This window comes from Alternaria arbusti (genome assembly GCF_024043155.1).
Source record: "Alternaria arbusti strain BMP 1465 chromosome Unknown scaffold_1, whole genome shotgun sequence".
In the NCBI taxonomy this organism is placed as follows: Eukaryota; Fungi; Ascomycota; class Dothideomycetes; order Pleosporales; family Pleosporaceae; genus Alternaria; species Alternaria arbusti.
This window is the reverse complement of record NW_026249941.1, coordinates 203,134-230,279: the sequence shown is the minus strand read 5'-3', so window position 1 is coordinate 230,279 and position 27,146 is coordinate 203,134. Positions and strand designations below refer to the sequence as shown.

The 27,146-nt window shown below is 54.4% G+C and overlaps 9 protein-coding genes across 9 annotated transcripts; 5 read left to right on the top strand and 4 right to left on the bottom strand.

Moving 5' to 3' along the window:
- Nucleotides 1-721: 721 nt before the first annotated feature.
- On the bottom strand, nt 722-4,622 carry J4E86_000087 (uncharacterized protein; the record flags this gene model as incomplete). The annotated part of the gene is made up of 3 exons (XM_051440664.1): nt 722-841; nt 893-1,755; nt 1,805-4,622. The coding sequence occupies 3 exons, from the start codon at nt 4,620-4,622 to the stop codon at nt 722-724; spliced, it is 3,801 nt and encodes a 1,266-aa protein (XP_051306835.1).
- Nucleotides 4,623-4,980: 358 nt separating this feature from the next.
- Nucleotides 4,981-5,764, top strand: VMA11 (v-type proton ATPase 16 kDa proteolipid subunit 2; the record flags this gene model as incomplete). The annotated part of the gene is made up of 7 exons (XM_051440663.1): nt 4,981-5,028; nt 5,077-5,094; nt 5,149-5,161; nt 5,212-5,294; nt 5,344-5,541; nt 5,589-5,674; nt 5,722-5,764. 7 exons carry the CDS (start codon nt 4,981-4,983, stop codon nt 5,762-5,764), a joined length of 489 nt encoding a protein of 162 aa, XP_051306834.1.
- Nucleotides 5,765-6,530: 766 nt separating this feature from the next.
- Nucleotides 6,531-7,960, top strand: J4E86_000085 (uncharacterized protein; the record flags this gene model as incomplete). Its single annotated transcript, XM_051440662.1, has 5 exons — nt 6,531-6,810; nt 6,866-6,961; nt 7,017-7,141; nt 7,195-7,589; nt 7,639-7,960. 5 exons carry the CDS (start codon nt 6,531-6,533, stop codon nt 7,958-7,960), a joined length of 1,218 nt encoding a protein of 405 aa, XP_051306833.1.
- A 1,706-nt stretch (nt 7,961-9,666) lies between these two features.
- J4E86_000084 (uncharacterized protein) lies at nt 9,667-12,072 on the top strand (the record flags this gene model as incomplete). The annotated part of the gene is made up of 2 exons (XM_051440661.1): nt 9,667-11,679; nt 11,731-12,072. The coding sequence occupies 2 exons, from the start codon at nt 9,667-9,669 to the stop codon at nt 12,070-12,072; spliced, it is 2,355 nt and encodes a 784-aa protein (XP_051306832.1).
- A 661-nt stretch (nt 12,073-12,733) lies between these two features.
- J4E86_000083 (uncharacterized protein) lies at nt 12,734-14,971 on the top strand (the record flags this gene model as incomplete). Its single annotated transcript, XM_051440660.1, has 1 exon — nt 12,734-14,971. One exon carries the CDS (start codon nt 12,734-12,736, stop codon nt 14,969-14,971), a length of 2,238 nt encoding a protein of 745 aa, XP_051306831.1.
- Nucleotides 14,972-16,095: 1,124 nt separating this feature from the next.
- On the top strand, nt 16,096-17,132 carry J4E86_000082 (uncharacterized protein; the record flags this gene model as incomplete). The annotated part of the gene is made up of 2 exons (XM_051440659.1): nt 16,096-16,988; nt 17,045-17,132. 2 exons carry the CDS (start codon nt 16,096-16,098, stop codon nt 17,130-17,132), a joined length of 981 nt encoding a protein of 326 aa, XP_051306830.1.
- Nucleotides 17,133-17,377: 245 nt separating this feature from the next.
- Nucleotides 17,378-18,127, bottom strand: J4E86_000081 (uncharacterized protein; the record flags this gene model as incomplete). The annotated part of the gene is made up of 2 exons (XM_051440658.1): nt 17,378-17,605; nt 17,669-18,127. The coding sequence occupies 2 exons, from the start codon at nt 18,125-18,127 to the stop codon at nt 17,378-17,380; spliced, it is 687 nt and encodes a 228-aa protein (XP_051306829.1).
- Nucleotides 18,128-18,542: 415 nt separating this feature from the next.
- Nucleotides 18,543-20,044, bottom strand: J4E86_000080 (uncharacterized protein; the record flags this gene model as incomplete). Its single annotated transcript, XM_051440657.1, has 2 exons — nt 18,543-19,715; nt 19,796-20,044. 2 exons carry the CDS (start codon nt 20,042-20,044, stop codon nt 18,543-18,545), a joined length of 1,422 nt encoding a protein of 473 aa, XP_051306828.1.
- Nucleotides 20,045-23,180: 3,136 nt separating this feature from the next.
- On the bottom strand, nt 23,181-25,406 carry J4E86_000079 (uncharacterized protein; the record flags this gene model as incomplete). The annotated part of the gene is made up of 1 exon (XM_051440656.1): nt 23,181-25,406. One exon carries the CDS (start codon nt 25,404-25,406, stop codon nt 23,181-23,183), a length of 2,226 nt encoding a protein of 741 aa, XP_051306827.1.
- Between the last annotated feature and the right edge of the window lie 1,740 nt (nt 25,407-27,146).

Genomic DNA, 27,146 nt, shown 5'->3' with positions numbered 1-27,146 from the left:
CAAGGAACGACATCGGAGGTACTACTACACTGAGCTGAACCCCGTCATGTGATGGTTCGAGAAATAGGACCGACCATGAAGCTAGCCATAGACTAAGGAACACGTTATCCGACTAGACCTCCCATAGTGTTAGTGACGGTGGAGATACCCACTTCCAGCGTCGGTAACGGCGGTTAATCCGCATCTCGGGTATGGTGTCGGGATGCGAGCAAGTGAAGCGAACTAAAAGGCTCAGCCATAGTACCAAAACATAACTCTTCAGGATTGAGGTAGAGAGATGACAAATAAGAAAGAGAACGTAATCAAACTCGCTAAATCGCATCTTCAGATTATGTCTTCAACAATCGCACTACCTGGTATGCCTCCAACACATTTTGAGCCTAGTTGCCTTTGAAAAACCCAACGAGATCAATCACCGTGCGAGTCTATTATGATACAAATGTATTCTCTCCTCTTGACCTCAGAGAAGGAGAGTAATAATCAACGTGATCAACCATCGCCACCGCCCGCGGCTCGGTCGAGGCACTTCCTGAGCTGTCCCTGACCACAATGTCGCATGCCTCCGCTGACAAGTAGGATGACATAGAGAACCGCAAAGCAGTCGTCAGCAGAAAAGATGGTGCATACGTGGCTGTGATTATGCGCTTGCCACTGGTTTCGTGCTCGTATGTTCGAGGGTAGAGGCTCGACGTTAAGGTTTTGTTGCGGGCTACTGTCAAGTCTAGCTCTTCTCGTATGAGCGCTGGACATCAAGCGACTGCTTTCCACCGTTTGCAGTTTGCCAGAAATCTAGACTGGCAATGACATCGGTGCCGAGTTCATCTTCATAGGAGTACAGGATCTGTATTTTGTTAGCTTTCTGTACGAATGTGATCTTATGTGATTGACTTACTTCTCGTGTCGAAGTGTGTAACCATCTAATGTTCTTGGCTGTAATGATGTGCACCAGACCGCCGCTCTCCATATGGCGTATTTCGATGAAGCTAGGCTCAAAGGCAAGGATGTAGGGGTTAAAGATGGCGAAAGCTTGTGGTGTGCCCTCCCAAGTGATCTTCCAGTCGGGCCTCGCCCGCCAGCCGTTACGGTTGACGAAGAAGGAGTAATCTGTGTAGCATAGCAGGAACTCGCTTGCCATACGCTCGATATGAATTGGCTTGATGTTCTCCTTGCGTACGACAAAGTCAAGCGAGGTATCTGCCTGGTCGAGCAGCGATTGTGTTTCAAGCGTCTCCAGACTAACAACTTCGAAACCGCGTGCACAGCCGACACATAGCTTGGATCGCAGGAAATGTATCGATGTCGATTCGGTGGGAATGTAGAACTCCTTGTAGGGCTTGAGCTGGTCTGCTCCGCTAGTGGAGAGCATCATCTTCGCGAAACCTGACTTCTTGTTCTTGTTGCCCATCTGCTCCTTTGGCTCGTACACCTTGATAGTGGTCGAGAGCGCGGATGTCTTGACTGCAGCCACTAGTTGCTGCCCTAAGCAGATGCCAGCCTTGAAGAAGTTGGCGTGGCAAATCTTGCGTGGCCGCTTGACCATGGACTGGGTCTCGTCGGATTCCAGAGCCTCTGTCGAGTATGAATATAACGTCTTGTCGGCCAACACAAGCACGATTGCGTGTTGTTCGAGAACTTCGATCTGGGTTACACCCTTGCAATCCAAAACACGACGAGGTCGCATGGAGGCATCCTTTGGCTTCCGCTCCACGACATAAACACCAGCATCCGTACCAAGAGCCAGTTTGCGACCACCGTCTGTCAAAAGTTAGTATCGAGATTATTAGTAGAATGATGAGATACATACCCAGCGGAACAGCGCAGGTGACCCTGATGGTCGGAGAGAAAAAGCCTTCGTTGACGATCGTCTTAGTGAAGATGTTACTTCGCTCCCTCAGACTTCGCTGCTGTGTGTCGATGTGCTCCATCCATTTCTGCTGAGATATGGGGGTGCTGGCAAATAGTGTCAACTCGTAACCGCCCTTTCCAAGATGCTTGAAGGTGATAGGGTATCCTTGCTGCTTGGGGTCGTTGTTTTTTGGAGTAGCAGCGGCAATGGCTTTGCCAGCGATCAAGTTGGCTGATGGTCTCTTGGAAATTCCCAACTTGGGATTGACCTCCTCCATCTGGGTGATGACCAACAACTCCAGAGGTATAGGCTTCTTGTAGACTTTCTGCTCTTCGCGCTTGTTGACAGTCTTCGCTCGGACCAACAAAACTGCATGATCGAACAAGTAACAAGTAATGTCACCAGTGGTCTCAGTGGGAGTCTTCTTCAAAGTACCCTTGAACACCAATTGCCGGTTCTCATCGGTCAACTTCAGATCCACAAACTCTCCAGGCCTAAACTTAAGGTCCTTGTTGAGCTGCATCAGATTGAAATGGTTTTCCGCCTTTCCAGATTCCACGTTGACCTTTGACAGAGTCTCCTTGATAATTTTGATGACCTTAGGAATGTCTTCCTTGTCGGGATTGTCATCGGCTGTGTACTTTGCGATGTTCTCCAAGAGCAGCGGGTACCTGGCCAATCTTGTTGTTGGTTTGGTAAGATAACCATTGAGCTCGAGCTTTCGCGATTCCTTCATTCTCTCTACCTCATCGACAAACTTGGCGAATCCGGTATTTGTGCGTTTCTCATGCTCAAACTCGTACTTACCGAAGAGCTGGTTCGCACCGTACTTTATGAAGGGCGCAAAATGTGGCACATACTCGAGGAAGATGTCTCCGACATTCCGAACCACGGGTTCCTTCTGCTGGCGCCTCGTGAGCTGTTCGGCCATACGCGAGTTTACCATGTAGACTTCCTGGCAGTTTGAGAAAACGGTGCGGACGAACTTCTCGCGGCGGTGCTCGGGGATGGGTGAAGTCGCGGGGTTACGAAGAGGCTTCATCCAGAAGTCGCGGAGATACTCCAGGTCCTTTACGAAATCGCGTTCGGTATACATGAGCTCAGAGATGACCTCTTGTCGCTTCTGCTCCTTCTCAGACACACTCTCAGAAACTTCCTTAGGCACAGTGTTGATCCAGAGTTTCTGCTCTTCATTGTCCTTGTCCTCATGCAAACTCGCCCTGGACTCCTCACGCTTGAGACCTGGCTGAATGCGCATGTTCAGACGAGCCTGCTGCTCGAGGCGGCGGGGGCAAGCAATGGAGTAGCACAGGCGGTCGCGGGTGCACGTGGGAGAGTAACATTCGGTGAGAAGCGTGAAGACGCCGTTGATCTCGGACTTGTCCTCTACCATAGTCTCGCGGAATTGGTAGATCTCGTTGGTCGAATCTCGTAGCCGGTGAGCGTAAGTCACATCGTGGAAGAACTTTTGGGCGTCCAAAGAGCGGCCGAGAAGCAGTGCTAAATTACGATCCGTCGTCTTGATGATGAACGAAATGAGGTCAACCGCGTCTGCGCCGGTAAAGGCACTCTTGTACACCAGACCGTCCTTCTCTTTCTCTGTTAGCCCAACTCGATCCTGGAAGGTTTCGGCAACTCGTGATAGCAAGGCGGGGTACACGAGCGGCGCGCGTCGCTGGGCGGCAGGAACCTGTTGCCCTTGTGATAGCGAGGTCATGGACTGGTTAGAGGTCCTGTTATTGCTGGCGTTGCTACCCATAGTCTGGGTGGAATCAGGACGCGATGTCATCGAAGACATGGTGTTGGTTCGTTCGGACGGAGGCACAACGGTCGATGCCATAGACATGGTGCGGGACTGGGTTGGCACGCTGCCTTGGCTGATGCTCCTAGGATTTGGCGGGAGTCCAGCGTTCATATGTTGGGGCTGGCCGGGCGCTCCAGGTGCCATTTCCGATCCGCCAGACTCACGTCTTCGGTTTGGTATGATCCTGCCGCTCATTGTCTGAGTGTGCTCTGGGTCTCTGGTGTAAGAGGTCATAGACATTGTCCGTTCGTCGGGACGTTCTGGAACAACACGCCCCTGGGCCGTAGTCCGTGCCATGTGGTTCATATATGGTTGTTGGCGGAAGGTGTTTGCTTGCGAGGGGTGAGAAGGTCCTCCGGGGGTGAATTGCGGGCGCGGATTCAGAGCTAGTGACTGCGAGCGATACGGGTCAGCGTTCATTGCAGGACCCGGTGGGCCGGGAAAGCGGTTGGGTATGGGTTTGGTGAAGGGGGGCTGCCCTGGAGGGGAGGTTCGCGGGTCAAAGCGCTGGGGCTGTCCGTATGGCTGACGCTCCGGGCGAAGCGGCTGGGGGAGATACTGGGGCTGCGGCTGGCGTTGAGGCTGCGGAGGGCCCTGGTGGTATCGTGGGTCTTGGCCGTAGCCGTTCGGCATGGGGCGATTGTAGGCATTTTGGGGGTCCATGGGCCGCTGCTCGCCGGGATTGCTGCCCGGGCGCGCGTCGTATTGGGGATGAGGGCGACGATCATAGCCATTGACCGGCTGGCGCATGGGCGGGGCGCGCTGCATCATGTCGGCAGTCTGGCTGGACATGGTGGCAGCTCTGTCGGGCATGCGCATGTGAGACTGCGAGGTCATGGTCTGCGAGCGGCCGGCCATTTGGGGGCTGGCGCCGAAGATGTTGGTGAAGGCGGTTTCCCGTGCGCCCGAGGGCTGGCCATGGTTGGGGCCGCGCGCATACTCTGGACGTTGGTGGTTCCCGTAGTCGGCCATGTCTCTGCGCAGTCTTGCCTGGTCGGGGTGCAGTGCCGCGGGGTGTGGCCGAGGGGAGGAGGGCGACTGGGGCAGGAAGGGTTGAAGCCGCCCAGCGAGGACCCAGGGCCGTCCTGAATGAAGATACGTGAGGATGCGAGGTGGTGTAGGTGCGAAATGGGCGGGTATGGTGTAGTCGTATCCACGATCGTGTGTATTAGAAGCGCTGGGGCGTGCTGCCCCCCGAAGCAGCCTAGTGCCATTCTCCTACGAACGCCCAGCGCAACGACTATCAATCATTCAACGCCTCACCCATCACGCGTCGACTCCCTCGCTACTACACCACCCGCCCGACCTGCGCACCACCCGAGCAGGCATCATGTCGTCAAATGAGCTCGCGCCGAGCTTCGCGCCGTTCTTTGGCATGGTGAGTGCCACGCCGTGTTGATGACTTCATAGCTAACCTACGACGCAGAGCGGAATCGCGTTTGCTGTGAGTAGCACCCCTCCCACGTAGCTGTCGAACTAATATACGAACCGCGGCCAGATGATCTTTGGATGTACGAGACCCGGCCCAACCGCTTGGACGTGCAGGAGCTAACGGCAGCAGGCGCTGGAGCTGCCTATGGCACAGCCAAAGCTGGCATCGGCATCGCTGGTATCGGAACATACAGGCCAGACCTGATTATGAAGGTGGGAAGCTGTCTCTGGTGTCTGTAGGAGCTCCGGCTAACAAGGGCAGTCGCTCATCCCCATCGTCATGTCCGGTATCTTGGCCGTCTACGCCCTCGTCATATCCGTCCTCATCGCTAGCGACATCAAGCCGCCGCCAGACAACACATACTCGCTGTATGCTGGATTCATGCACATGGCTGCCGGTCTGTCAGTCGGGTTATCTGGCCTGGCTGCGGGTTACGCGATCGGAATTGTGGGAGACGCCGTATGTAGCGTTGGTTCTACAATGGCGGCACACACTGACATATGTAGGGTGTACGCTCTTTCATGCGCCAGTCGAGGATCTTCGTCGGCATGGTCCTCATCCTCATTTTCGCCGAAGTCCTGGGTCTTTACGGGTACGTCCAACGGAATGATGTGACTAGCCAACAACTAACATCTTCAGACTCATTGTCGCCCTCATCCTCAACACCCGAGCAAGTGGCTGAGCTGCAAATCACACAATACTTGTCTCTTCTAAGCGTCTACACTTAACTCCTACGTTAAAGACAAACTTGGTGGTGGGCATTTGTACGACTACATGGTGTAGATATAGTTGACGAGCATGCAATACTTGGAGTTACAGTTTTCGGAGTTTGGGCATATCTAGTACAGTCGAATAGCATGTTATATCCTCGTATGGCAATTCGTATCGAAATGAGACGAACAGGCAGAATGGCAGAACGTCGGCCGATAGCGTGCAATTACGTCTGGTGCGGCCGAGTACGGGAAGTCTGTTTAAGCAGTAGCTAACAGGAACCTAAAAAGGCACTATGTTTGCTCACATCGGAAAGTTAAAAACACATCAGGTTCGTACTCGACAAGTGGAGCGGCGTGCCGTCTCATCAGGCTTAAGTCGGCTTTGTCGCAAGCCCAGTCCCCACGCCCTGCGTCATTGAGTGAGTGATCAAAAGCCCCCGCCATGCATGCACCTGGTCGCGCCCGCTTTATAGTCCAACGTGCCCCTTGGCCGCGGTCGTCGAGTGCTACACGCCCGGCCGACCCGCCTAAACACAGGCTGCCCTTCACGATACGTTTGCTTACTACGCACCTGCAAACCCGACGATTGACCCCGCCGCTGCCTGTGCCTGCTGCCATGAGTTGCTTCCGTTACTGATTCCGGATAAGACAGCACCTGAGCAACCCACCCGACCCCTCGATCGCGCCTACTACTCGCACCCCTACCCCGTTGTCGCAGGCGCATAACCCGCCACCATGGCGACTACCTTCAAGAACATGCTGCACCCCATGCAACACCACCGGGACAAGAAGGAGGCCTCTTCACCGTCGCATTCTGGCCCGCTACACGACCGCACCGATTCGGCCATGGACCGGCCGCGCGAGGAAGAGAAGCAGCACCTGGCGCAATGGGAGGCGCAAAAGCACACGCTCAGCCACGACGAGATTGACATTGACCCGGAGAAGAAGCCCGTCGGCCACTCGTCCAAGGTCCTGCGCGAGGAAGACTTTGAGCTGATCAAGACCCTCGGCACCGGTGCGCATACTTGTCCACGCCGCTAGACGAGGACAGGACGCTGACTCTACGTCAGGTACATTTGCGCGCGTGTGGCTGGTGCGATTGAAGGACGCAAAGGCGGGCGACGAGAACAAAGTCTTCGCATTGAAGATTCTGCGCAAAGTCGATGGTACGTCTGCGCCCTCGACATGCGCCCTTTGCATCTACTGACGCCCGTCGCCCAGTCATCCGGCTCAAGCAAGTCGAGCACGTCCGGAACGAGCGCAATGTTCTGGCTAAAGTGGCTGGCCACCCGTTCATAACCACCATGGTTGCCAGCTTCCAATCCCTGGACTCCCTCTACATGGTGGTACGTAGCGGCGCCTATTGCGAGCACTCGTCAATGACTGACATGGTGGACAGCTCGACTACTGCCCCGGCGGCGAAGTCTTCAGCTACCTGCGGAGAGCACGGCGCTTCAACGAGCCCACCTCACAGTTCTATGCTGCCGAGATTGTCCTCATCCTAGAGTTCCTCCATGAGAGGGAAGGCGTCGCATATCGCGACCTAAAACCCGAAAACATACTCATAGACGCCGAAGGCCACCTCAAGCTGGTGGACTTTGGGTTTGCCAAGAAGGTAGAGAATAGAGAGACCTACACACTCTGTGGCACACCCGAGTATCTGGCACCCGAGGTCATCCGGAACACAGGCCACGGCACAGCAGTCGATTGGTGGGCGTTTGGTATCCTGGTGTACGAGTTCCTCGTGGGACAACCACCGTTCTGGGACCAGAACCCAATGAAGATTTACGAGCAGTACGCAAGCATCCATGATACTCGAGAGAAGAGAGCTAACATCCCGTAGAATCGTAGAAGGACGCGTGCGCTTCCCTTCTGCTATGTCCCCCACTGCACGCGACCTCATCTCCGGCCTCTGCACCGTCGACACATCCAAGCGACTGGGTAACGTCGCAGGCGGCGCTCAACGTGTGAAACAACATGAGTGGTTTAAGAACATCGACTGGCAGAAGCTGTACAACCGCGAAGTCCAGGGACCCATCGTACCACATCTAAGAGGGCCCGCTGACACACGCAACTTTGATGAATACGAACCCGAGTCGGAGAAGAGAGACCCATATACCAAGGAACTGAGCGACAAATGGGAAGAGAGCTTCAAGGACTTTTAGGTCTGAGGATTTGGGCTTCACAAGGGGAAGCCCGAGAACGGGTCGTCGCCTTGGATGTGATGTGTCGAGCCTGAGGATCGAGACTCGGACAGAGGGCTAGAGGGAGAGCATTGGATATGCAACCCGGGTCCACCACGAAGCATTGTAAATGGAAGGCGAAGGGGGCTTTGTGCTTGGTGGGGTATTTTGTTGTTATGACGAGTTTCCCCGTTGCCCGCACGCTATACGTGCTGAAAGCGATACCGGTACGCTTTGGTATGAAGCGCATACCAGCTCTATGAAATGTGAACGTATCTTATGTATGAGGTATAAGCATTGCTAACGTTCACTACTAAATCACCCTTGTTGGTTTTCGTGCTCCTGTCTTCACTTCTTCTCTGCCGTCATTCAAGGAGGCAAGTGTATGGCACCTCATACACGGGAAAAAAATGAGCAGGTCTGCAGCCTACATCAATATGAAATCATGCAAAGTGGGTTCACCGCCACTAACGTAGGCTCCAGGGTGCGCTCGATTTTCTTCTTAATCGAGGTGATGGAAGTGTGAACGCACGCATCTACGTGTTCAAAAAATGGCAAAAAAGAAGGCAAAAACATACAACAGCGGGGATTCCCCGGTGGTCACCCACCCGAGTACTAATCTGCCGGTATCATGCTTAAGTACCGCTGAGCGAACGGGAAGCGCTGGTTTCATGATCCTGTGGTCGTATGTGGAAGAATGGGACAAAAATGTGATATATGAAGCCGTGGTGATTGAGTTGGCGACAATAAGCTGACGTAGCGACGGAACATAACTGCGACATAAATCTCTACTATAAACTTTGATGGTGTTTGACCGCCGCAACAAGTCGAGTAGGTCCGTCAAGTCTGTGAATATAATAGTCGCATCTCGTGATAAGCGTTGCAGTTGGCGACTACTTATGTATGGTAGCGACGTGTTAGGAAGTGCGGTTGCACATGTCAGCCAATGGGCTGTGGTGGTGCCCTCATCAGCCACACCACATCTGGCATAGACCATACCGTATATCAGGTTATCGCAACGAGGTGCATATATGTGGCGAAGGCTGCATCGCGAGATCCGGAGGAATCGACGATGGGTGTGCGGGTGCAGAGGGGCTACGCCTTGGAGTACAGGCGGCCCAGAGGAGATAGGAGGTGAGGTGGAGATGAGCTGGCGATGAACGCGCTGGGGTAGCCTGTGAAGCAGAGTTCAGGCGCTCAGCTGTGATGCACGACGCTGCTGCCATTGGGTTCAAACACGTCTTGGACACTTCAGGGCCTTGATGGCATGATAACTACGTAGGCAGACTGGGCAGACAGTCCGGTGGCAGGCCTGGAAGTTGGGCGGCATAAGTGAGAGGGGGCATGGGGAATGCGCTCCTCTTTCCAAGGCCCAAGCGCGCTTTGAGATTAACATGGTAATACTTGCTTGCAAGAAGCACAACACGACGCATTTCCTTTTCGTGTCTTGTAGTAATCGATCCATGCCCCTTTCCTTCTTGTTCTAATCGTAGTTGTCTATTCATTCTGGTGTGCCCGCCGCATCACGACCCTCTTGGATTACCGGCAAGTGATGGACAGCCAGGCCAAGCGCACCCCATAGCTTCGTTAGCAGCCAGGCCGCCATTTATTTACCCAACGCCCGCACCACGACGGCCTCGCAGCGCATCTCCAAACTGCATGCTGGGCGCCTCCGGCTGGTTGCTGGCATGAGCAGTATCAAGACGCGGCTGCAGAATGCGCGGTCCAAGTTGTTGAGACGCAGCAGCGCGACGTCGAGCAGTGCACGCTCACTCACTTCCTCGCATGGCAGCGAGAGGCATGCGCGCCCGCCGCAGACCAGCTCCCTCCGCAAGAGCGTCTCGCTGCAGCAGCTGCCCGAGGTGTCTGGCGCGGAGACTCCCGACGACAAGACAGCTGATCCGCGCATGGTCAGGTCGGATGTGCTTGGAGTGGCCGCCGACAGTCAGGCCGACGGCAACGGCAGCACTGGCAGCCTGAACACCTCGCGAGATCGACACTCGACCTGCACGAGCATCGCGAGCACCGCAAGCCACCACCACCACCACCAGCGCCAGCCCTCTGCCGACGTGCCTGTCGTCCTCCCAGAGGTGACTCTCGAGGCGCCCACGCCTCTCCACCCCGTAGTGCAGCAGCCTGCCGAGCTCAACCGCGCCGAGCCATCGTCGCTTTCTTCCGCCCCGAGCGACCACACCACCACCGAGCCTGTCCCCGCGAGCAGCAACGACACCTCGCACAACCCATCGCCCGCCCTCGTCCGCCGCCAGTCCGTCGTCAACAAGACCGATGCCCAGATAATTAAGAAGCTGCTCGTCCCCGACATCCCCCAGGCTGCCATCCAGACCGGCCCGCCCACCGTCGCCGACTACTTTGGCGGAGCACCCGCCAACTTCAGCGCTGGCATGCTGCACCGCAAGATCTGGGTCAAGCGGCCCAGCGCCTCGGCCACGCTGGTGCAGATCCGCGAGGACGACCTGGTCGATGACGTCCGCGAGATGATCCTCAAAAAGTACGCCAATTCGCTGGGAAGGAGCTTCGACTCGCCCGACGTCACACTGCGCATCGTCCCGCGCGACAACCAGCGGGGAGGAGACCGCACTTTGGGCCCCGAGGAGGACATGTGCCGCACCCTGGATGCCTACTTCCCCGGCGGCCAGAACGTGACCGAGGCCCTCATCATCGACGTGCCCCAACGGAGGACCCCCAAGCCCTCACCACGCGTACCCTTTTACTACCATCACGAAGATGGCGTCCACCCACAGACCGAGTACTTTCCGCCCATGCCCGTCGTCGCTCCCTCTCCCGCTGCCTCGGGCCAGCCGCATGAGGCCCGCATGCCCCTGCCTCATGCGCCCCACTCGATAGCTGTGCTCAACACCGGACAGTTGCCTGCACTGCCCTCACCCGGCGGTACTAGACGAGGCCCGCTGCACGCCCATCGACCGAAATACCCTAGAACGCACACGGCCTCACCAACCACCCTCGGCGGCGGCATCCCCTCCTCTGCCACGTCTGTCCGCCCTCCAAACCGGCCGCGCCATGACTCCTCCGCCTCCGAAGCAAAGAACTCTGCCGCCTCGAACAACGCGATACCCACCCCGCCAGCTTCAGCCGACCCCATCTCTCACTCACAAACCCTCCATGAGTCGACTCCGCCCACCCCACGCATATCATCGCCCCAACCGAACAATAAGAAAAAGCGGAGACCAAAGCCGCCGGTGGAAGCACCGAGTTTGCCAGCCGGTCTTTTGGATGGCTCAGTGCCGCCCATCAATGTGTTGATTGTAGAAGACAACATCATTAACTTGCGAGTTTTGGGTGCTTTCATGCAGCGTCTGAAGGTCAGATGGCAGCGTGCAATGAACGGAAAAGAGGCAGTCACCAAGTGGAAGGCAGGCGGGTTCCATTTGGTACTCATGGACATTCAGCTGCCAGTCATGAACGGTCTGGAGGCAACCAAGGAGATTCGTCGGTTGGAGCGTGTCAACAGTATCGGCGTCTTCAGCAGTGGCAGTAGTGAGGCCCCTAACAATAGACTTGGATCAGAGGGCAACGGCAAGGACGAGCTGAGCGAGGATGACCGCCTCGGTGACAAGGGCATGTTCAAGAGCCCCGTCATTATCGTCGCGCTTACAGCCAGTTCGCTGCAGAGCGACAGACACGAGGCTCTGGCGGCTGGCTGCAACGACTTTTTGACTAAGGTAAGGAATCATGTTCTAATCTAGTACAATTCTTACTAACACATACAATAGCCTGTCAACTTTGTTTGGCTTGAACGCAAGGTCAAGGAGTGGGGCTGCATGCAAGCACTCATCGACTTCGACGGTTGGCGCAAGTGGAAAGACTTTGCCGACAAGTCCGAGAACAACGACAGCACATCCAAACTCACCGTAGGCTACTCGAGCATGGCCCCGAACAAGAAATCGAGCAGCACCCTGAGCCCTACCTCCGCGTCCTCCGAGGCAAATGGCATAAAGAAAGACGGAGACTCAGAGAGAAAGAGTAAACGCAAGAGTCTCGGTGTCATACCGCAACCCATACTACAAGAGGAAGCTGAGACACCGCCAGCTGAGGTTGACAGTGGCGACAACTGAGCTCCGTCGTTCCTCGATCCCCGAAACCACTCACCTATCAATCACCAAAATTCACTTGGCTGTAAATTGTCCCAACATCACATCCTCAGGCCCTTCCAACGCTTTTCAAGGACCCTATTTCTTTTTTGTCCGATTGCCTAGTACCCTCGCCTTGTTGTCTCCAGCGTTTAGTCCCATTACCCAGTTTCTGCCCGTCTGCCGGTCACTTGGGCAACTTCTTCGTGCAATCTGCTTCTGGGTCTAGAAGGGAGATTGGACTCTCACTTTACATGTACACGATTTAGACGCTCAATTGGAAGAGCGTTCATTTGATATCGCATTGGGAGGTGCTAGGAGGCCTCTGTAACATCACAGAGTACCTGTTGATTTTAATTTTAATTCTGCGGAATCGTTTGCGGGGTTCTCTAAACTGTCGCTGCCGTGCTATTACTACTGGTCTTGATCTGAGTGAAACGCTTGATTTGACGATCTACGTCATCCTTCGAGCGCATGATGACTCCTGACATGTCGTGATTCAGGAAGTCTCGCCCACGCGTTAGGTTGTTGCCGTGGAAACGCCTCGCTTAAACTTTCCGTCGTGGAGACCCCTCCAAACCCTGGCACCTCCATCGAGCCTCAACGAATCGACAACCGACTACACCATTCGCTCAGGCCCTCGAAGATGCCCGCAAAAGTCGTATACGGAAAGAAGAGGAATGGAGGGCGGACTGCATTCACAACGTTCTTGTCACCAGAGAAAGGAGTTGCGCACAGAGAGAACGAGGAGGAAATTGCGGTTAGCGGCCCGACACGTGACCTCCGGCGACAAACAGAACCAGAAAGAGACAATGTGTCAGTATTGGAGCAAGGATTGAGCAAATTACGGATAGAGAAAACATCACCTGTGGAAGATGAGGGTACGTTAAGGAAACGATCGCGGTCACGCAAAACGAAGCCTGGGCGCAACGAGGATACCACAAAGGAGAATGTCGTCCCATTCGAAGATGCACTGGACGAGAGCATGCAGGCTCTATCTATCAAGGGCCCCAAGGAGGATGGAGTCAATATGCTCAAAGAGCCACGTCGACCGCGAAAGGTGCTTAGCGATCGCAACATCAACGCCTTACACAATGCCTCACACAACGTTGACGAACTGGCTCGATCGATCCCGAAACCCAAGAAAGAGAAGAAACGCGTGGTTCCTACTATCGTCGCCCAGGATATAGTAGCTACACCTGCAAAGCCTCCAGTGCCCACGGATTCAGCTCGTTCAAAACTAGCCTCGACGCAACAGGCAGCATGCCTTCCTACGCCCGAGCCGACACCTGAACCTGAAGACATATACACCGCCTATGCTTCGCCACTACTGGCGCTCAGCGATAGAAAGAAGCTTATAGGGTTCCAGGAGTGGTCAGACGAGCTGGAGCCGCACTTCCAAGTTACCAAGATTGCAGAGGCCTCGTTCTCAGAGGTATATCGGTTATCTGCGATATCACCTGCGAATGGTCTCAAGGAGGAGTCGGTGCTCAAACTCGTAGCGCTCAAGACACCACCAGCTGTTTCCCTACCAAGCCAGCTACACACTCGTGCGGTTCGAGATCGCGAAGCGCAGTTAGAAAAAGAGATGGAGCAGCGTGAACAGGACGACGCGTACAAGTCACAGGTTGATGATGTTGCTTCTGAGGTTAAGCTCCTTCAAAATCTCACCCACATACCTGGATTCACCGTCTTCCGCGACCTCACGATTGTGCAGGGGAGACCTTCAGCGTCTTTCAACGATGCGTGGAAGGAATGGAACAAGGCGCGGCCACGCGGAAAGAAGAGTGAATTCCCCGATCCCAGCAAGAAGACCAGTTACGACGAGTACCAGCTCTGGGCTGTAGTAGAGATGCAAGACGCTGGTACGGACGTCGAGAAGATCATGGAAACAGGTGGCATGTCGTCAATATGGGAAGCTTGGGACGTCTTCTGGGGGGTAGCAATCAGCGTAGGCAAGGCAGAAGAGGCGTGCCAATTCGAGCACCGCGACTTGCATCTGGGCAACATCTGCGTTCGGTCTTCACGTTCACGTGGAGACGTGCTGCAGCCCTCGATCAAAGACCCTTTGCGACGCAAACTCCGCTTTACCGGCCTCGATACGACTGTCATCGATTACACCTTGTCACGTGCAGATATCCTCGCCTCATTATCCCGATCCCGCAGGACGTCTGTTATGTCTCATGTTTCCAGTTCCACAGCCGCATCTGCGAGTGAGGAGATGGTGGACGTTGCTTACCTGGATCTCAACAAAGACCCCGCGCTCTTCGAAGGCGATGCAAGTGAAGAGTACCAATATGAGATCTACCGCTATATGCGTGGCGCAGCACTCTTCGACAATCCGTTGCAATACGAGCCGTTGGATATACCGCAAGAGGAACATGTGGAAGAGGAAGAGCCAGAGCAAGCCCCAGTCACACCCCGCCGCTCACCTAGGAAGAACACCCACATTCGCTTCGACTCGGGCGATGACGAACCACAAATGCCTCGGCGATCGCCCAGGAAACACAGTGAGGAAACGGTACCAGACGTTGCACCGATACCAACGACAGAGGAGTCCGAAGAAGACGTCTGGCGCGATTTCCACCCCAAGACAAACCTCGTATGGATGCATTTCCTCCTGCATAAATTGCTCAACCACCTCGCTGCTCTCTCTTCCGCACCACACCACGTTTCTTCTCGTCCTGTCCTTTCTAAACATGGCGAGGTGGATAAGAAGAAAGTGGAGAAGAAGGCTATGAGGCTGTATAAGGTGTTGCAGAATGTCAGTGAACTACTGTGTCCCGTCGCGCTGGGCAGAGAGGAGGGTCTGGGTAGCGTAAAGGAGTTGGTGGTTCTTGCTTTGGAGGAGCGGTGGGTTAGGGTTGAGGATGTGGCAGGCTGAAGATATTGATTTCTGGCATTATTGGGAGTTTGGGCGCTTTACTGAAAGCGGGTTTGCATTAGGCGGAGTTTGAAGGCGTAGTATTGATATGAATCACGAATTCGATCGGTAACATCCATCGTATATGTTGCATTGAAGACTAGCGGAAGCCATAAGCCCCGCGAATCCGACCAAGAATAATGATTGGTGAGGAAGAAAGCGACCGTTGAGTACGCATGTGGAAGCAACGGTCATGAAAGCCAAGTCGGCTAGCGCAATCTACCAGTAAGCAACTACATGTCATCTGTCACGCAACCACTCATCATAGAGACCACCTACACACTGTAAGCATACGCCCGTCATGCGCGTGCGCGTGCAAAAAAGTCTCGCCCCAAGAACCAAACAGCATCGAGTATTCGCCTCCAAAACACTAGAGACGGAAGCCTCGCCAGCCGAAACGAAAAACAGATGATAGACGAAGAAACCACCGGGAAGACGGCAGCCCGACAACCAAAGCCGAACGACGCCACACCCCCAAAGCCACTAGCCCCCCATCATCCACAGGCCTTCCTTCCATGTGATAGAGAATGAAGGCAGCAGCGAAAGCCTCGCACCCCGCCACCGCAAACGGAAGGCAGAGCCCCCATCCTTATCGCACCACGTGCGGTCGAAAACGGTGAAACGGCGTCCGCGGGTACAAGACGTCGCAACACGACCCATCCGCCGGGTCGCGACACGCCCTCGCTTAGATGCATCGGACGAGGCCAAGGCGTGAGCGTCAATGACTTTGGGTGGAGCCGCGGCCTTGAGCCAATGGCGCGCGGTCAAGCACGGCAAGACTTGCGTCGCTTAGAGCCTTCTCCGTTCTAGCGAGGCAAAAGAGATTAGAGGCGCCGTCTGGCAGCACAAACACGGTGTATACGGTCGGTGGGTATACTACGTGCATGATAAAGGGCTAGGCTGTTGCGAGTGGGAGGGCGCTGCTGGGCTGGGATTAATTAGTCCACCTACCCACGTTGTTCGCCCGCGTTCTCGTTCGTGTTGGATCTTTGCTCTTCTTTTGTAGAGTGACGTTCTGATAATTCCACATTTTCGTTCGTCGTCTATCGTTGTCTGCATCCTCCGTCCCTGCACATTCGCCCCCCATGCGTTCCCACGCACGAACCGGCCTCATCGCCGCCCTGGCCCTAGCAACACAACTCCTCGTCGTCGTATCCGCACAAGAAGACCGGCCCAAAGGAAACTTCCGCCAATGTCTCGAAGTCAGCCCCGAATGCCCCGTCTTCGCAACACTCTACGGGTACCGCCCTAATCTAGGCGCCAACGCCTTCCTCTGCGCCCTCTTCGGCATCCTCTGCATCGGCACGCTCGTCGTGGGCGTTCTGAGCCGCACATGGACCTACACTGCCGCACTGGCCGTCGGAACCTTCCTCGAAGCAGCGGGATATGCAGGCCGTGTTATCATGAATGACAACCCATGGAGCGAGTCTGGATTCAAATTGCAGATTTGCTGCTTGGTTCTGGGCCCGAGTTTCGTTGCTGCTGCGATTTACCTCACGCTCAAGCACTTTGTCTTGTACTGTGGACCTCAGCATTCGCTACTCAAGCCGCGTCTTTACCCTTGGATCTTCATTGGCTGCGATTTCGGTTCTATCGTTCTCCAAGCTTGCGGTGGTGGTATGGCGGCCGCGGGTGGCACAACGAACAAGGCGCTCATCGACGCGGGTAACAACCTGATTGTCGCCGGTATCGCGTTCCAGGTCGTCACCATGGCGGTGTGTGGCGCTCTTGTCGTCGTCTACGTGTTCCGGTACCGCAAGGCGAGAAACCAGCAGGCTATGGGCGAGAAGAGCTCGTATGAAATGGATAAGGAGACGGGAACTGTGCGCCTGGCTAAGATTAAGCTGTTTGGCTGGATGATCGTCCTCGCGTACACGACTGTGCTTATCAGGTGTATCTACCGCTTGCCCGAGATGGCTGGTGGATGGGGAAACTCGCTCATGAGGAATGAGAAGGAGTTCTTGCTCCTCGATGGAATGTAAGTTTCACTGGTCCAAATCCTTACCGCAAAGACTTTATACTAATATTATTCAGGATGTTGGCTATCGCTTGCACGGTGCTGACGTGCTTCCACCCTGCGTACTTCTTCCCTCCTTTCGCTGCTTTCCGCAACCGCAAGTAGCCTTTTCCTTCTTCGTCGACAGCCTTAGATGTATAGATGTTTGCGTCTGTTGCAGCGGTCACTCCGTATCATATTAGCGTCACGACCTTGATAGCCTTTACAGCATAGCGATATTTATTATAGACAAGATTCCTAATTTCACATGAGATGAACAACTTCACTACCCAGAGATACTATGCAAGGTGATGCATGCTATGCCCATAGAGTCACGTCCTCATTCTTCATGCGTATGTCGTTCTACCTAACTACACAGCTCCCCATCGCTCAGCATACCGATCATTCCCCGCATCAACATTTCTCTCATACTCACTCCGATCCGCCACATACTGTGCCGCCTCCTCGCCAAATACCTCCGCAATCCACGCAAATGTCACATCAATTCCAGCCGAGATACCAGAGCTAGTCCAGATATTACCGTCCACGACCCAGCGAGCCTTTGCAACCCACTCGACATTCGGGTGTTTGGCTTTGACCTTTGCGAAGAGTAAACAACATGTCCGAAGTGAAGTGAGCAAATGAAAAGTATGTTCACTTACATCGCCGAACGCGCGCTTGTTAGTCGTAGCCCTCCTACCGTCCAACAAGCCAGTCCTAGCTAGAATCTCACTACCCGTACAAACAGTGAGAACCCACTTTATGTTCCCCTTGCCGCTCAAATCCAATCTCTTGAGATACTCGACCTGTGGCTTCATCCACTTGTCGCTCCCTGGTCCCCTCGATCCCAGCCCACCTGGGAGGAGCAGCACCTCCAGATCATCCGGTGCGTTGTCGAATGTATGAGTTGGGACTATGGATTGTGAGAACTGGGAGCCTTGCTTGTCTTGCATGGAGTTCTGGGTTGGCACTGGGTCTAGTGTTGCGGCTATGGTGCAGAGCGTGAGAGGGTGGTCGGCGGAGAGGATGTTGAGGGCATCTAGGGGGCCGGCATAGTCGAGTAGGTGGAAGCCGGGGAAGATGATGACTCCGAACTTCGAAGGGAGTGAGTTTGCTGGCATGTTGAAGGTTGGCGTAGGGGACCGTATTGGCAGGTGCAATTGTCAACGAAGATGAGACGTTGGTCGGGTAGTGATGTAGTGGTATGGGTATGTTGACTATTCGTGATTAACGCTGATATAGGCCTGTATACTTGAGACCTTGTGGGAGCGCAATCATGGAAAGTAGGGTATTGGTAATCGGCCGGGCTTGGTACTCCAGTGGGGAACCTTGTAAGCGGAGGAACGCCTTAGACGCTAATATCCGCGCGCCGATTGATCTAAAGGCCATCTTTGTGCTGCAAACATAGTGATAATGGCTCCACGGCCGGCAGCATTGCTCTACACGTATATCACAAGATCATGAGATGAGCAAGTTCAACGATCGCAATACGAGTACGCCAATGCGAAGAGAACGAAATACTATTGTCATTGAGATCTATACAACGCCATTCATGTGTACGCCCTGCGCATCTTGTTGCTGTACCGTAAGCATCTGCCTTGCCCGGTCAATTCTCTCCTTTGTCATGATGTAGCTCTTGGGGATGTCTCCCTTCTGAACCATCTCCTCGTGCACAGCGGTCAGGTCCTTGCCGTCGCTTTCGCCCAGTACCATGTCGACAACTGCTTTGCCGCATAATGTACCATTTGGCATACCGTGTCCTGTGTATCCGCCGGCCAGCCATAAGCCGTCTCTATCGGGCACCTTGCCCACCCATGGGTGGTCGTCACGAGAATATCCCATGATGCCAGTCCACTGTGCCGCAGCCTTAAGCTCATGTAAGCCCTCGGTTTGCCCTCCCAAATTCAAGACCTTCAACAGCGCACCGCGGAGATATGCAGCGGAGCCTTCGTCAATCACGCTGTCATCCGAGATGCCTATGCTTGGGAAGTTTCCAGCTCCGCGGCCGCCGCCAAACATCAGATGACCACCTGGGTTTGGAACGCCCTCGAATGGGCGCTGGATGAGGTAGTCGTCGTTGTTTTCTGGCTGACCGAGTGCTCCGACCATGCCATACGAGTCTGGCAGAAGGGTCGATCCTTCAGGTGGGAAAAGGGCTGACATCTCCCCACGACAGGGCACGATGAGATCGGCGAAGTGAGGTAAGATGGCTGATGTGTAACCGTTCGTTGCGAGGATGACAGTCTTGCTGCTGATGGTGCCGCGGGGTGTGTGGAGGGTGTGCGTGCCATCTGACGAGGTAATCTCGGTGACGGGAGTCTTGGTCTGTAGGTTGAGCCGGCCAGTCTTGATAAGCTTCTTAAGGACAAACGTGACCAGCTTGTATGGCCATAGACTCGCAGCTCCTTCACTCAGCGTCGCCCCGACACAGTCGGGCGAGACGCGATGCTTCCTCAACTCCTCCTTGTCCTTGATAATCGTGACGTGGCGTGCGATCTCGGGCGCTATCTCCCTGAGATGCTCTATCTCCTTTTCAGCCTCCTTCATCGCACCTTCGGTCCAGAATGTGCGGCAGCCGGTGACGTCGCGCCACTCGCATGGCACGCCATTGTCTTGGATGTATGATTTGACTGCGGCGACGTTCTTGAGTTCGAATTCAGCGACGTCGCTGCTTCGGTCGAAGAGGAGAGGTTGGCAGTGACCACCGTTCTGTTTGCGCAATCGTCAGCAAGTGTGCGCCAAATGGTTTGTCCCATGTCAAGTATGTGGAATCGACGCAGTAGTCTTACCCTTCCTGTAGCGCCCCAGCATGCCTCTCTTGCCTCGAGCAGAACAATGCTCTTGCCAGTAGCCCTTTCTTCCTCTGAAAGATACCTCGCAGCACTTGCGCCGGTTATACCAGATCCCACGATAACGATGTCAGCCTCGGCGGGCAATTCCTCTGTCGTACAATGACCCAGTAGAAACTCATTCGGCTCGCTGTGCCAGAAAGAGTCTGACGAAGTAGGCGTCGGAAGCGTGGCGCGTTCGTGCTTCATGATGGGTTCGAGGATTGGGGAAGGTAGCGGAGGGAGGTTTGGAGATTCGGAACGGATTGCGACTGACTCTTAAGTACGTGAGCTGTTTGGTGCCAGCACTGAAGGACAAGTCGATGCGGTGTGACGAAAGATACTCCCCCGGGTTCGGAATGCGTATATCTGTACCGAACGATGATCAACCTCAAGGCGGCGTGACTGAGGGGTGGTGGGTCATACTTCGGGGTTCGACGCAGCAGATTAGGCTACCTGGGGCCTCATGTCGTTACTCCGATGATAGGACATGGCGACGAGGCGATGCCGAATAACGCGTATCAAATGTCGCTATCATCGTCGCGTGTTTGTCGCGAACATCGCAAAAGCACAGAGCACAGGAAGACATGAAGGTACTCACTGGAGCGGTGAAATCGTTTGGTACCTGGTACATGGCATGGATGGCAGGTGCGGGACCGGAGCAGACGCCGCGAGTCAGTAGGGCTGATTATGTAAAGAAGCTGCGCAAATCCACTCCGAACTCTCTGACATGCCATATCATCTTTGCTAGCATGGAACGACTCTGTTGTGTGGTATGGTTCAATGTGGAGCCGCGCCACTCCAGCATGCGAGCACATCTGACAAACGTGGCATCACGGCATGCGACACATGGCGTTCGATACGGTAATGTCAAATCGCATGCTTAAAGCTAATGTACAACCAAGGTAATGACAGTAAGAACGCGAGTGAAGATACCTGGGTAGCGACAACAACGCAGCGATCTGCCCAGTTGCCCAGCCCGCCTCTCCAGTAAACCCGGTAACCTTTAACCGAATTTGTTCAGCCATATCATTATCGTTCTTCGTAACGTTCGTCAAACGCTGTCAGACACTCGCTAGCGAGCGTGGTACCGCCAGCAGTACTATCAGCCACCCATACTGCTTACTTCCGTCGTTGGACCAGCTCTTTTGCCGAAGCAGTCAGCGAGTACCCGTTGAACAGCCAGTCGTTCGAATGCCGTCCTTTCCATGGGTCGCTTCCGCTTGTGCTTCGCCGACCTGCAGCCTGTATGCTGGGTCTGTCACTTTGTACCGGTCCTGCGGTTGGTCGTGTCGGGCTGATAGGGCTTGTAGCGGAAGCATGCCTTTGTGAATAAGGTGCTTGTTCAGGTGGCATGACCATGGGCGACTTGGAGCGTTTGCGAGACGTGGCTCCACGAGAGCGACTTCGTGAGCGACCGCGGATGCGTGCTGAAATGGCGCCGAAGAAAGATGCTTCGGTCGGTGAAGCTGTTGCGCGGGCCGTTGGTGATGCTGGGGAATAGGGTGGAGATGTTTGGCCCGACGACGACCGTGACTTCTGCGAATCGACAGTGTTTGTCCGGATTGGTGGCGGCATGGGTTGATTGTGGGAAGTCATGTTGATGGCTTCACAAAGAGATCAAGAGATGTTTGCAGAGTCGTATTCGTCTCGATGTATGAGAGTGGTAGCGTATTGCAGGCGAAGATGACGACGGATGACTGCAGAGGCCAGGTGTGAGGCTCAAAGGTCAGGCTGTCAGCACACTATATAATACCTACGCCGCAAAACATCCTCGTCATTTCCTTTCATGTGTGTCCTCAGCACATACTTGGCGCATATGGCAGCTCAATCAAGATGTCGGTGACTTGTTACAATCTCGCAACATGGCGTCCAATCAGGCGCCTTAAACTTCAGGCGGGGCCTCCAGTTCGCCATGTTCCTCAAGTGAGCTCACCGACTCCCCACTTCGGAGCGAGCGTCTGAAGCCCCGCAGTGCACTGCAAAGCCAACGCATCCAGCCGAAGAGCCAGACCATCAGAGGCTCCGATGGCGATATAGGGCTAGCCGCAAGCCAATCAATGCAGATGATATGCCTCTGAACCATGATTTTGGGGTCACCGGTTTTGAGGGGTGCGAAGGCTTGTGCCCGCCAGAGTAGTTAAGTTGCGCTCTTTGGAGCTTGTCTGTGCAATCAGTGTGCCAGCTACTACTTCTCTATCCAGCACGCTAGTAACGTCAGAGTAGAGCGAGATCATCAATAGCTGTCACGCAATGTTGCGTTGGACTGACACGGAGCTGCAAAGTCCCGCAGGAATCCGTGTCCTCCAGGACGGCAACGTACGTGTTATCAGTCCAGTATGCGAGCTGAACTGATGTGCACGTCTCATGTTAAAAAACAAGCTCTCGAGTACCAAGCAATGGCTCTAGGCCTGCCCACTTTGATGGCCTGCGTTGCTACCTAATCAGCCACAAGTCAGAAGCGAGATGTTGCTTGATAACAAAGGCAGCACCCCGCACTGTTGTGTTGCGCCCAAGAGTTTAGCCAGCTCTAGGCCTGCAGCACATACATAGTGATAGCAAATTCAAGGTACATTTTAGGGCACATTTAGAACATCTCAACAGGGCTTCACATCTAAAACCATCAAAAAAAAAAGTTGGTTCGCGGCAGACATGTCCATCGCAAAGTCGAAACTGGACTTCGGAAACGCAAAAAAAGTAGTCAACGTTGCAATCGTGAGAAGGAGCTGTGCATCCTCCGGGAGCTATTGTGTGTTAGTGAGGTGTTGATGATGATGGATGTGGAATAGAACGTACTCGAACCCGGGCCAATTGCTTGGAAGGCAATTATCCTACCGTTGGACCAAGAATGCTTGATGGGAAATCGAGCAAATTTATAATACATATTCTTAGTAATGCGGCCAGGACTCATGAGTGAAGCGTCCTCGACACGTCGAACATTGCAACGCTGGAAATTGCAATTGAACCCCGCTCTCGCTTCGACCTAGCTTTCTCCATTTGCTAAACGCCCCACTTCATGAACACCAATTCCCGCTCGCTAAGTCTTGCCTTCCAAGGTTGTCAATAGTTAGCTCCGTGTATCGTTCAGATTAGCAGCCGTTCTAAAGTCTGATGTGGGATCTTTGAAGGGAACAACCAACAAGTGGACGTCAACAACCAATGAGTCCCCACTTTCTCAGCTCAACCACATTGGAACCAGCGCATATCCCATACACAGACACTAGGTAATTTGATACAAGACTTCTCATTGAATCCTACATACACATCTACTGACTCGATCATCCCCCTCTAACTACTTCTCGATACATCTTTAACACAATGAAATTATTTATAGAAGAACAGGAATTTACTGCGCAGCGCGGCGCTGGCTCATTCCACTACGCCTGGAGTAGCCAGTCTGGGTGTTACCGTAGCTCTCAGCAGGGGCAGGGGTGTATGCGGCAGGAACAACAGGAGTAGCGGAAGGCTTGTCGCTCTCGCAAGGGGTGGAGGTGGCGCCAGCGGGGTATGCGTTCTCGTAGACAGGAGTGGAAGTCGGTTGGACGGGAGTCGGGGTCGACTGTACAGAGGAAGAGCAAGGAGTTGAGGAAGCCTGGCTGTAGACCTCAGTACTGGTGGACGAAGACTCGGCTGGGCTGGGGGTAGCCTGGCTGTAGACCGGGGCGCTGTAGACGGATGAGCTGGCGGGTGTGACGGATGCGGTGCTGCTCTCGCAAGGAGTAGAACTGGCGCTCGCGGGGTAGTGCTCTACAGGAGTGGACGCAGGGTAAGGCTTGGTAGAGATGGTGGAGAGAGTCGACTTGACGTTCTCGCCGTAGCCGTTGTTGCCGTTGTATGAGGGCTTGGAGTAGACAGCAGCGGGGGTAGAAGCGCTGTAGCTGGAGGACTTGGCAGGTGTGACGGATGCGGTGCTGCTCTCGCAAGGGGTAGAGCTGGCAACGGCAGACGAATCAGTGCCATAGGCAGGAGCAGAGCTGACGGCAGCGGGGGTAGAAGCGCTGTAGACGGACGATGAAGCAGGGGTAACGGAAGCAGTGCTGCTCTCGCAGGGCGTGGAGCTGGCCATCACTGATGAATCAGTGCCGTAAGCAGGGGTGGACTCCGGGTGTGGGTACTCCTTGGTGGAGACGGTGGCCATGGTAGACTTTCCGTTGTTGCCATAGGCGTTGCCGCCGTTGTAGGATGGCTTGGAGTAGACACCAGCAGGAGTTGAAGCTGGGTAAGACTCCTGAACCGAAGATGAGGAGTGACCCTTGGCTGGACCGGCAGGGTAAGAGGGGTAGTTGTTCTCGCCCTCAGTAGACTTCTTGGGGTAAGAAGGAGTGGAAGCTGGGTATGCCTCGTGGACTGAAGATGAGTGTCCGTTCATGGGACCGGCGGGGTACGAGGGGTACTTGTTGTCACCCTCAGTAGGCTGCTTGGGAGTAGCAGATGGCTTGTTGTGGCCGTAAGAGTTGTCGTGAGCGGGAGCGGAGGCGGAGGTAGGGTAGGCTGCATGACCGCTGCTCTTCGCAGGTGCTGAGGTAGCCTCGTGCTTCTTGGTCTGCTCGTACTCGCAAGTATAGGCTTGTCCAGGCTTGGTGATGGTGACAGTCTGAGCTTCATGGTGGTAGACACCCGCCTCGTAGTGCTTAGCGGTGGGGTATGCGACCTCGGTGTCGTGGTCGTAGACGGTGGTGGTGGGCTTCGCGACCTCGTAGTTGCCGGTGGTGGAGGCATAGATTGTGGTGTGCTTGATCACTGTCTCGGTGACAGTCTTGCCACCGTTGACCTTTGTCTCGTAGGCACCGTAAGCGCCCGTGATGTAGCCAGTCTGCTTGGCTTCGATGTACTGGCCTCCGTAGGTGCATGTCTCGCCAGCCTTCGCAGTCTTTGTGGCCTCAGCTGGGTAAGTGACGGGGTGCTCAACGGTGACGTCCTTGCTTGGGACAGTGTAGACGCCAGGCTTCTCGTAAGTGGTGACCTCAGGCTTAGGAGTGCCGTAAGAGTACTCGTGGACGTACTCGGACCACTTTCCGCCCTTGTACTCCTTGACGTTGACGGGTTGCTTCTGCTCGCCCTCCTTGTAAAGGCCGGAACCGGGGTATCCGGGAAGTGCGTGAGGACCGAGTTGGTTGTATGGGACCGACTCAATCTTCTCGTACAGCTCGTACCAGCAGCCGTCAGTGCCGTTCTTAGGGGCCAGACCAGTGGGCGCCGCGTAGCCGCCTGTTGCAGTAGCGGAGTGGGTGATGGTCTTCTTGGTGTGGTAAACAACAACGGGCTGCGCGGTCTTGGTGATCGTAGCGTAGTTGTTGTCGTAGTCCTTGATGACAGTTGATACGTAGGCATCCTCATCCCACTTGGCGCAGTCCTTACCACCATAGGCGGGGGACACGCAGGTGGGGTACGGCTGATGTTGAGTGGTCACGGTGACCGGCTGCTTGCCATAGCCGGGCACGATAGTCGTGTATCCGATGGGCTTCGCGGAGGTGCTCGGCTTGACGACGGAGCTGGACTCTGCTTGCGCACCGTATCCACCGTAGGCCTCGTGGGCAGCGGCAGTGGCAACGAAGATGAGTGCGTACTTCATGGTGATGATGAGTGTTGTTAAAATTAGGTATTAGATGTAATAAGATCGTGTATAACGAATGACTGGGGTGAGATAATATAAGAAAAAAGAGTGTAGGAAAGAGGTGTTGATGATTAGAGAGAAGATGTGGATGAGTATATGGACTGCGAGACACCGTCGTCCATATATACTCACCCAGTGGGTAGATTGGTCTGAGAGACACACGCCCCTGAGATACTGGGACGGTAGAGTCTGCCGCTCGCTTGCTTACTTGGTACCCTGAATCCGAGGGTGTTGAGCTCTAGAATGCGACACGTGCGCAATGCATGAGCATACCGTTCGTTAGAGGTCGACCCAAATGTACATACGGATACGAAGTACAAGCGTCGGAGTTATACAGTACCATTTGGGCCGATCTATCGTGAGCTGCACGTAGTCTGAAAGGAAGGGCATTGTCGAAATCTTGAACGCAGTCATGCAGAAGTCCTCTAGTTGACACTTGTGAGACTCTGCCTTACTAGAAGTTCGCTCACCGAGTTTTCAAACGCACTTTTATGCATGCTGAACCCCTCAACGGCGAACCGGGAGGAGGAGTAAGGGTACTGTTTGAGTGGGCCTTTCCCGACTTGGCAGAAAGCTTGATACCCCGGCACACGCTGTCAAAGGTGAGCTTGTCTGTAGGCGTTTAAGGTAAGAATGGTGAATGTGCTTCCAGTATCCAATAAGATCCCTGTGTCTATTTTAACACTTCATTCTAGACCTTGTGGCCATTGCGTGTCCAATAGCGTGGTTTTCGAAAAGATCCCGTCCTCTTGACGCACGTCCAGTTTGGCTGATCATTGACCGTCAGAGCGAAGCTCGTGTAAGCCGTTGAGCAGTATAGTCAGCTCACGGAAGAAGAGTGCATCAGAATATGAATAGTGAAGCAAACCTTGCCGCGGATGAGCCCATACACGCCTCTCGAGAGTACCTCATCTGTTTCTGACCTCACCATACCAGGGGCCGTTGAAGGAACGCATAGATATGCCGTACGCTGTTCTTGCATTCTGCCCGACTGTTCATGACCCATATGTTCGTGGTGTTCGCCAAAGAACAGACCACTTCAGGGGCTGCGCCACATCTGCACTCGCACTAGCGCTTCCTCTTTGGTCGAAATAGCGCCCAACCATCCGTACACGGAGATATCAGATCAGCCACGCGAAGCTTTGAAGACGTCGCAAAGTGGGCCCTGAAGCACGTACTTGATCCACTACACTATGAAAGCTTCATAGACATGCAGATGCAAGCTCAACGGGTCGACGCAGTTGTGACAGTAGAATTGAGGTTACGACCGAGACACGTTCGACGAAGGAAGCCTGGATGAAAGCCCCAAGTGCAGGATGTCCTCGTACAGACGTCGCATATGTTCTCGGTGTTACTCTGGTCAGCAGTAAAGTCTTCCCCATTTACCCTACCAATTCTCTCGCAGCTCCCAATCGGCCTCAATGGACTACACTGTCATTCAAGCCCGCTCCCCAAGCTCTCTTCGTATCCACCATGTTTAGTATCAGCTCCGTCTGTCAGGATTGCTGCACACCTTGACCGTGTAGCGAGCTGCGCGAGACTTGCAAACCACCTGCGATTGACAACAAGAGACTATCAGCTACTGTATCTGACAGCCTCGGAGGAGCCAAGGACCAAGGCAAAGTCAGTGTCGAACGTATCGCAACGGAGGCGCTTGGTCATGTTCGAACCAGCTAGGCAAGTCGAAAGGGCATCTTT